Source organism: Bactrocera latifrons, unplaced genomic scaffold (assembly GCF_001853355.1).
Source record: "Bactrocera latifrons isolate USDA-ARS-PBARC rearing strain unplaced genomic scaffold, ASM185335v1 scaffold_762, whole genome shotgun sequence".
Classification (NCBI taxonomy): Eukaryota; Metazoa; Arthropoda; class Insecta; order Diptera; family Tephritidae; genus Bactrocera; species Bactrocera latifrons.
In genome coordinates, this window is record NW_017537448.1 from 45,196 (window position 1) to 55,263 (window position 10,068).

Below are 10,068 nucleotides of genomic sequence, written 5' to 3' on the forward strand. Positions count from 1 at the left end.
GCTACCTCTTCCACGTCAGTTTCAGAACCATCACTCACAGTCAGGCCGAAATGCTCCATCAGTCTGCCTTGTAGTGTCGCTTTCCGTCCAATAGTAGCCCTAAATTGCCTTCAGACCGTCAACAGTCAGCTCAAAAATTTTGTTGCGGTTCACAATTTACAATGTGGTATCGATAATATTCTAAAAATCTTAATTTCATTAATAATATTTCCTTTTAGCTTGCGTTACAATATTCACTTTTTCCGCATACAATTCTGATAACTTTTATTTTATTCAATTCGATCGCAATATCCGCGTTTACAATTTCTGCTCTGCAATTTTAATAACTTGTTTGTTAAACGAATTTTATTACAATATCCGCATTTAAATTTCCTATATATTTATATGTCTAACTTAAGAATTTTTAAAAACATATTTTCACCAATAAGAGTTTATTGCGATATTTGCCATAAATTTTCCCAAAAATATTCAATAACTTATTTTACGTTATTCAAAAAATGTACAATTGTATATCAAAAAACTTAGCTATGTCTCCAATGCCACCTCGAACGATGTACTGTACTTTACCATACACACTGTATATGCCCGCCGTTGCTGCTGCTGCTACTGCTACTACTGCTGGTGATGTTACTGCCACTGCTGCTACTACTGCTGCTACTGCTACTGCTACTGCTGCTAATACTCCTACTACGTCTTCGTCGACGCTGCCCCTTGTTGGTACCACTACTCCGTTACGCGGTGTGAGTACCACAATTTTTCGCACACCACGGACCACTTGTAGAAATGAGCGCATTTAAAATGTATCAAAAATTTTCACTTTAAATCGCAAATTATTCACGCAAAATCGCACTTTAAAACCGAAATCACACTTCTGGAATGCTTTTAAAAATTGTCGTTTTCTTTTGTATTTGTAATATTTATTTTAAATATAAATCGAAAGTATTTCCTCTACTATTATTATTATATTATGTAACTTTATATGCACACATGCATGTGGAACTTTCGAACCTTTCAAAGTTTACCAAGACCTACCAATTCTACCTCATTTCAAAATATACAATCGAGGTAAATGCGGACGTAGATAAAGCAGCTTTCTACATAAAAATGCTTTTATGTATTTTTGCGGTATTATTAAATATTTTAAACAACATAATTGTTTAATGCCCTTTCCAAGATTTGATGGTGGTATTACTGAAGAAGAATTTTTCTTCACTTCAGAAAAGCAATATAGTAATTGCCAAATAGTAAAACCACCCCTTGAACTTATAGATTTTCTATAAAAAATCGAAGATATTTATACACAATATTTTGACTCTACTTGCCATAGGATCGGGTTTTCCCAAATATTATTTGAAAAAATGGTTAACGTTAAAAATGGTTAGAATTAAAACATATTTCCTAGTAAACGTTTTTAATAAAAAAGTAAAACAAAGTGATTTCAAAAACGTAAAGTTCTTGTGTGTTACACATAAATAGTAATCACGCCCGTTTGTTTGTCTACATGAGTCGGAGTGAGTTTATATATATGTATGTATATATGTCTGTCAGTCTGAACTATTTTGTATTTGTCTAAAAGTTTATCTGTCGAAGGCCGCATTTCCATAGTTAAATTGATCTGAATTTTAGCGATTAGGTTTGTACGCTTATTATCAATATTTTTTTTGTTGTTTTTTAAGTGTTTTCGTGTACCAGGTATAGGACCCTTCTTTCCACCACTATTCCTTTGATAGGGTTTTTAATAAGTATTTCGGTGTGGGTGATTTAGATTTTATTTATTTTTGTCTAGTCATATTTTTTATATTAAGTAGATTGATTTAAAAATATATATAAAAAGTTTGAAAATAGGCCTCCGGGGGAACCGAACACCCAAAAAAAATCGGTAGCGCGCATACATTGCAACCTCAGAGGTGGTGAGGAAGAGCAATAAATATCCAATAAACTTTTGTTTCAAAAATATTCTTGAAAGTTTTCATTAATGTTTTCCGTTACAAATACTTTTTCATAAAAAAGTTGATCTACTACATTTCTTTTAATTACATCTCTGTGCCTAAAAAAGGCAGATTTCGATCAGGTGATCTCAGCTGTGAAAAATTCTTGGAAAACAGCTGATTCTTTTGTTACTTGTAGGGTTATACAATGGCCGGAGGTCTGTCTGTTTGTCTGAATTTAATTCGTCTTCGTACCTAGTGTTTCGTTGTCATTCCAGTCCGTTCGCTGCTGTAACATCTGCTCCCTACACAGTGTGGCATTTCTGTTTCAGTCTGATTGTCCGTTTACATAGTCCTACATGTATGTACATTAAACTTATTAGAAGGCCACACCCACTTTTTCAGAATTTGTTACCCACAGATGCTCTTGCTACTTGCTACTGTGATCCCCTGCACCAAGTTACAGATTAGGAACCTAATTAAGTGTCAACTTATGGCTGTTTATAGTTTTTCGGTTAATGGCATTTTATGGGTATTAATAGTTCAATAAATTTTTGAAATTACACATAAACAAAGGTCGTGTACGATGTCCACGATTTTAATCAGAAAATTCGCTATCGCGCTATGGAGAGTTTTTTTTAATTTGACAAAATGGCGGAACTAGATATCTTCAAAACTTTTAAAATTAAATTGTGTTTACATTATAAAAAAATGTTTTTTTTCCTTTTTTGTGGTTCACTGTATTTTTAGTAATTGGCGAATTGTCAAATGAAACAGAAAAAAATTTTGGAGGAGGTGAATGKATTGCAGTTGATAGCGCTTATATATACTATCACTGTTACAACATTACTTAGAGAGAGAATTGGCTCAATTAGCTTCAGACATAATATTCAGTGGCTATAAAATTAGAATTGTACACTGTTTTGAACTGCGTAAAGGAGTTTAATAGGAAGACAGCTCCAAATAAAAAATGAAAACGAAATGAGAAAACCACAAAATTGACGAGTTGTCAGTAACTGCAAAAAATATATACGATTGAAAAGAAAATTCAGTTGATTATTTTTTTATTTTTTAAAATAAATTTAAATTCTCTATGTGTGCATAGTACATATAAGTATTTTAGTATACAATAACTTCTCATAATAAAAATTTTTTCTTCTTTTTCCAGCATTAGTTTTTGCTATTTGAAATTCTTTTATTCTTCATATTTAAGTTTTTAGGCAATCTTATGTCAGTAGCCCAAAATAACAAATTGTCAAAAGTAATTAATTAAATATATTTTAAAATCAGCTAGTTTGGTTTTCATTTTATGATTCAAAAATAAAATTTTCAAAGATTTTAACCAATGAAATATATTTTTGAGTGATAATTGAATACGAATAGATTACAAATCATTAAAAATTTCCAAATATAAACAAAAAATCCATGATATCCATCCTTATATAATATAATGGAATCATGTTTAAAACCATCAGTTTTGAACTTCAAGCATGCGCGCTTGAGCTGTTGTGAGGTCTCTTTAAATTTCTTTTGTTCTTTCAATATTTTGAACAATTGTCAGAGCACTCAGTGTGTACATTCTATATTTTGAGCGCAAAAGAACTATCTCAAATCTCACTTCTGCTTCATTAATCTCTAATGATAATAAGAATTATCTGGACTGGAAGATTGCTGGATGGTTGGATATTTACTCGACGCCCAGATATTTAAGGGTTTCACATAGTCTCTTAAAGTTATAAGTTATAACAATCCGGACACATAGCGGTCAGAGTTGTATATACGTAAACGTATTTTAGTATGCAATCCAACGAAACATTTTTAAATTTATGATTTTATGATTTTACGATGTTTTATGACACGTTGTGAGTACCCCAATTGTTTCCAGGTCATCATAAAGTATGCGTATTTTTACCCAGCACACATCCCAGCTTTAAATAAGGGCTTTTTCGGTAATGCAGTAAGTTCTGACACTTTGCATTGATGATTTTATGCTTTATTTTATGATTATGACGAGTTAGATAGCAAAAATGTACAATTTCTATTAAAAATGTACAAAAAGAGAATTAAACGTATAACAAAGCAATTCGATTAAAGCTTACAAAAGCAAAACCATTTTATCTTTTCTTTTATCGGAGGATGAAAGAAACGAAAATATTAAAACAATGGATTTAGAGATCACAGTAATCCACTTGGTGATATTAAAGTTTGTCGCAGTTTGGCTCAATTGCTTTGAAAGTAATGATTCCTCGATCTTTAAATTTTGGAATATAGGATAAGTTTTCTTTTTCGAACTAGTTGCATCATGCATACAAGTTTGCATCCGAGCACCTTACACCTGCACAGTTTGGCATTTCCCCTTGAATGCAAATAAAAACTACTTTTTCGATGGCCTATTTTGGTACGCTTGCTATACCRTTTTATGTCTTTTAAATTTGGTGACTTTTGAGTAGTTTTATCATAAAATATTTGAGCAGTTGGTGTCTGTAACAAGTCCGTAAGATGTGATAAGTACGAAAAGTACCTTTGCTTGGAGCATCACCTTGATTTGTGAGCGACTTTGGCGTAATTTTTATGGTTTCGGCTCGTTTTTTTCTCCATTCCGATGATCGTTGACTTGTTACAATGTCTCATGGGCAGTAACAGCACTTTTTTCTAAAACAAATACAGATTTACCGGGACGAGTCGAACAAGAACGCGTTTCATAGCCAAAATATCCTCCAAAATCTTTCGAACGGACTCGCGAGAGATGTTGAACTCCCTTGCCATCTGAATCACCATACTTTTACTTTTTTAATATTTTCATCAGTTGAGGAGGTCGAAGGTCGTCCAGAACGGGGCATGTCTTCAACGATCTTTCGACCGTTTTTGAAGGCTTTGTAGCACTCATAGGCTTGTGTAAAACTGAATCACTGTAAGCCTTTTCCAACATTCGCAGCGACTCAGCTCACGATACTTGGTTAGAAATACAAAATTTGAGACAAATTCTTTTTTCGATATTTTTATCTATTGTAAAAAATGCAACGAACTACACAGGTGTGCCGACTTAAGCAGCTGCTGTAAACAAACTGGGTGACAGATCGCGCTCATATTTTACAATAGTGATTAAGTACAGGCCCTCTAACTTAGCAAAATACATCTTAAATAACTTTTACTCGAAAATTTAGTTACAAACATTAMAAWCATTAATTCTCTGACACATGGTGGCTTAAACGACATAGTGTGCAGATGGATACAATCGATGCTTAAGAAAATGAAGATCAAACGGCGCTGCAACACAAACAAGCTATGTGAGCAGAGAAATTCCTCAAGAAGGGGTACTCTCCCCGCTACTATGGGTTGTAGCGGTGAACGAAATACTACTCCAAATAACCGCTAGAGGGGTAAAAACATCATACATGCTTCCTTCAACAGTGAGTCATTATGGAAGGAACACTACGCATGTTAAACCTTTGGGCTAAGAATAATGAACTAGGTTTTTGGAGAGTCTTTCTGAGAAGTACCTAGGAACCTATTTTTCAGAGTACCAAACGAAATTTTTTTTTTTTATTCACCCTAATATGCTTTGATGTTTGACGATGAATATCTCGTAAACGCTTAACTTAATCGAAAAATCATATGAGACCATTTTTATAGAGCAGTAAATTTCCTACAAAACTATGAGTTTCATCATTCATAATGATTTTACTTTATTGAGTTATAAAATTCATACATACACATAAGAAATAAAAAATTTTTCCGCAAATAATCAAACTTTAACTGTTAATATCTTTTAAACGGTTGAGTTTACGAAAAAATCGTGCAGACCTTGTAGAGCATTCAATTTCCTACAAATTCTAAGGAACAAGATATTTTTTCACGTAGTTGGATATCTGGCTTTATATGTATATGATAGCAAGAAAAAATAGAAACTGTAAGTAGGAGGACCTTCCCGTTATAATTAAGAACTCATTCTTGGAGAGGCTTCCTTAGAGGTGTCTAGGAACCTACTTTTCAGAGTACCAAACGAAAAAAAAAAATTTTTTTTTAATCACCCTAGTGGATATCCATGATATCTAGTTTGTGTTTCTGAAATTAAAGCAAGTGGATAGTATTTCGTGCATTTAGTTTTAGACGTACAACCGAAGTGGGATTGTGGTGTCCGGAAGGTCCATGAATAATATTAGTTTTCGAAACTTCGAATAATATTGGATCTTTCTCTGCATCAGGAATTTCCGCAGAAATGATTTCATAAATTTGATCTGGTATAGCCCCCATCCAAAGAAGAATGTGTGCGCGCGGCAAACCTCCCTTTTGCCACTCAATAGAGTACATCTAGAATCTAACAGCACCATATATAATATCGCAACTGTTATTTCAAAAGTCGTGCTGTGACATCGTGACGATCGCTCATGTATGTCATCGCATCTTGGGAGTGCTCGGTCATGTGCCTTTTGCTCCCACACGTTGATGGCAAAAAGAACGCCGACCGATATTAGCGGGACCACGAAGAGGATCGTAAAAAATTTCAATCTGTAATTGATTTTGAAACACACAAAACATTTTCACTGAATAATTTTCAATATTATGTTTTTTTTTAAAGCCAGAATAAAGAAAGCAAATTACAAATGTGAACGATTTAAATATATAAAAGCCAAAACAAAAAAATTGAAAGAAAAATTTTGTATGAAAAAAAGTTAATTTTTGGAATTCTCTTATTTTCCGACTTTTCCACACAAAAAGCATTAGATTTTTGTTATTTCTAAACCTTCCCCGATCCACAGCGAACAACCTCTGAAAATTTCATCAAGATTGGTGAAGCCGTTCTCTTAGCGTTACTAACWAACACTCGTTCGTTTGTATGGGAAAAATAAAAGGTCTGTTTTTAGGCGTCTTCCGGCAATTATACGAATTCTTTCGCCGTAAAAACCATCTTTGAGCCTCAGCGAACATTTAGAAAAAAAATTGGCCAAATTGGTCCATGCGTTGTTGAGTCATGCGCTTACCAACACATTTTGCGATTCATTTTTATATATAAGATAAAATATTTTTGCGCTTTACTTTATAAATGTCGAAATATTCTTTAGAGAGCAGCGTTATGCAGTTTGTCCAACATACATATGTATGTGCTCAGTTTTGAAAATTTCCTCTATAGTAGACCATATTGTATTATTCTCCTCACTTTCTTTCCAAATAAATTATTTAACTTGAATATTTGAATCAATACGAGTACTTCGGGAACCGAAAGAACACGACCGATTTATATGAAATGTTCAGAGTAGTTTTATATCGTAGTACGTAGTACACTGTTAAGATCTCGTATATACAACACACAACATAGACATATCACGATCTATATAGATGTAGCTATACTTATTTAAAATGTGTATTGTAATCACTTGAATTGTTTTGCAGTCAGTCAGGCTTACATCATACGTACATGTACATTCGAGTGGTACATATACATACATATGTAAGTGTATAAAACCTATTCCTTTTGTTTTAATTCCGAACATTTCTGTAGGATATACATATCTTCTATACATATTAAAGAAATACACATTATGTATTATAGTAAGAAACTTATTTTATTATGAAGATCTCGTAAAACGAACATATTGTAAAGTTGTATTCGGTTTTTACATTTACTTAACTTATTTGTTTTATATATTTAACATGATCTTAATAATCGCAGCCTTTTTTCTTTTAAAATGTACAATTACCTTATTTGCCGTTCAACTGCGACAGTAGGATATATAAAAAATAGAACTTCATGCAAAACCGCCCACACTAAGTACTTATTCGCGTACATTTTTGTCACAATATCTCACACTGCGTAACCTAAACCAGAAAATATCAAACGATAAAGTGAAATAATTGGTATTCAGTGGACTATGCACACACATGTTGACAGTCGTTATTAGTTTGATGAATTCGCTTTGCTTTAAGTACAACTTTAAACTTTGATTGTTATTCCTAAATAATTAAATTATTTGTTATTATACTGGGTTTACACTTCGTAAAACAATATTTTARTACAATTTACAAAATTTTGGGTTGAGAATCGTAATTTTTTAACACACCAGCTGGAGCTTTTTATCCCTCACTTGAATAAAAATTGAGATATCTTGATGAAACTTGATACACTTATTCTTTGGCACCCCAGACCATCGCCACGCCTACAAAATACCATTAAACGAAAATCTATCAAACGGCATAACTAAGCATTAAATTAAGTGCAGGAGATCTCAGTTATCCAGCGACAGATGTGGGTAAACACGTTTTAAAAACTGGACGTGGTCCTGTCCACTAAAGGGTTTAATGTACATATCTTCCAATCCGCTATACACAATTCGAACGATTTCGAACGTGAGTTCGACATTCGTAGAGTGGCATTCATTGAATACACTCGGAACATATAATTTTGAAGGTTCCCGGAATTTTTATACGACCAGTTTTGGCTAGCAAAGAAATAAAATAAAAAACAAAAAAAAAAATACAAATTTTTACTGAATTCAAACTATTTGTTACGAGTAAAACAATCTATAATACGTTTTCCGCAGGTCTAAAGTAATTAGCACCAAGCAGCAATACGCACTAATCATTGAGCTGTTACAGTGCTATAAAGAAAAGGCAGCAGTTTTTTGGAAAAATATGACCCAGGAACTGAACAGTGTTGGTCCGTCTATCAAAGAAATTTCCGGGTGGAAGAAGGTAAATTTATCAAAGATGTCATTTYTATTGTTGTAACAGTATAATTTAAAGCTGGTTTGAGCAGTCTCTGATAAAACTAAATGCATAAGAAATGAGTACAAATTTAATTGAGAACACAGTGAGTATGTGAGACCGAGGTCGACGTATCGAGGCCATCAGTGGYCTGCAGTCCAACACTGCCAAGACGTACTCCTAGACCGTCCGATACATGCACAGCCGAATTGGTAAAAGAACAACTTTTACYTCAATAGGAATTTMAAAAAAAAAGTTCTCGATAAGTTGGACGATCTTTCCTTAGGTATGTGACGATTAAACAGAATTTGATTTCTGCTAAGAGTTYAACTGAACAGAAAATGATTGAAGTGGAAGAAAAAAATTACAAGCAATGTCAAAAAATAATTAATTTCATAAATACTTAATTAAAACTGTATACATATTTTGTGTTAATATTTATTTAGGCTATTATATTCGTATAAGTGTTCCACATATAGTTTCTCTGATCTGATTTCTTGTGTGCAATGTGATTTTGTCAACAAACTTACAATCATGCCATTGATACTAAAGTATCCTTTGCGGTTATAATAGAAAAACTTTTATTTGGTTGGAGCAACGATTTTAATATGTGTTCCGTCTACACACAAAATCGCGTTTGGAAATCCGTATTTCTGAAAGAAGTCCCTTTTCGCTTGTATTTTTTCATCGTTACTTCAGTAGGAAAATCCTCTATAATTTTCAAAAAATTAAAAACAAGAAGTGCTCTAATCAATTGAGATACGTTAAAAAAAAAAGTCCCGAAGTATCATTGGTTTGCTCTGCAAATTTTCGAAGAAATAGGCGCCAGACCCACTGCACTTCATGCAGCGGTTGTAAAGGTACCAAAACTTTGAGGTTCGATTCTTCAAAAGTACCTTTTTTTATCCGACATTTGACAGTTGTTTAACTATTTTGTTGTCGAAAGACACAGGTAAAAAGGACACTTTTTCAAAGTCCATGCCTACATCCCCAATTTTTCGAAATTCTCAAAACCCCTCTATTATCCACTTGATAAAAGCTTCCTGACTTTAAAAAATTTACCTTTTTCGTTTCAGATAAAATGCCTAACCATGAAGTTGACTGCCGCAAAAAATGTCAATTCACGGGATCGCTCATACTTTTTATTTTTTATTTTTTTGACATGAGATAATTTTTGATTTGTTATTCAATAGTACATCTTAATACATTCTACATATGCAAAACAAAAAAAAAAAAAAAAAAAAAAAAAAAAAAAAAAACGGATCACATCCGACAAATTACCTTTTGGGCCATCTTCTTTAAGCGATAATACTTAATAAACTAAGTTAACTATGAATTTCTGTAGATTCTCTAACAGTTTTGGCCAGTGTAATTTGGTAGGCTTATTGGTCATTAAAAATCCTCCATTTTCCATAAATAGTTATTCTACAAACAATTA

The 10,068-nt window shown here is 32.9% G+C and overlaps 1 protein-coding gene across 1 annotated transcript in view; it reads right to left on the reverse strand.

Moving 5' to 3' along the window:
- LOC108976442 overlaps positions 1–7,877 on the reverse strand; it is a gene marked incomplete at its 3' end in the record, with an annotated part of 36,215 nt that extends 28,338 nt beyond the window's left edge. Inside the window, exons 1-2 of the mRNA XM_018945546.1 lie at positions 7,809–7,877; positions 7,628–7,745 (exon numbers count right to left, since the gene is read on the reverse strand). Coding sequence (XP_018801091.1) covers positions 7,628–7,716 — 89 coding nt within the window. The remainder of the gene's footprint in view (positions 1–7,627; positions 7,746–7,808) is intronic.
- Positions 7,878–10,068: the final 2,191 nt, after the last annotated feature.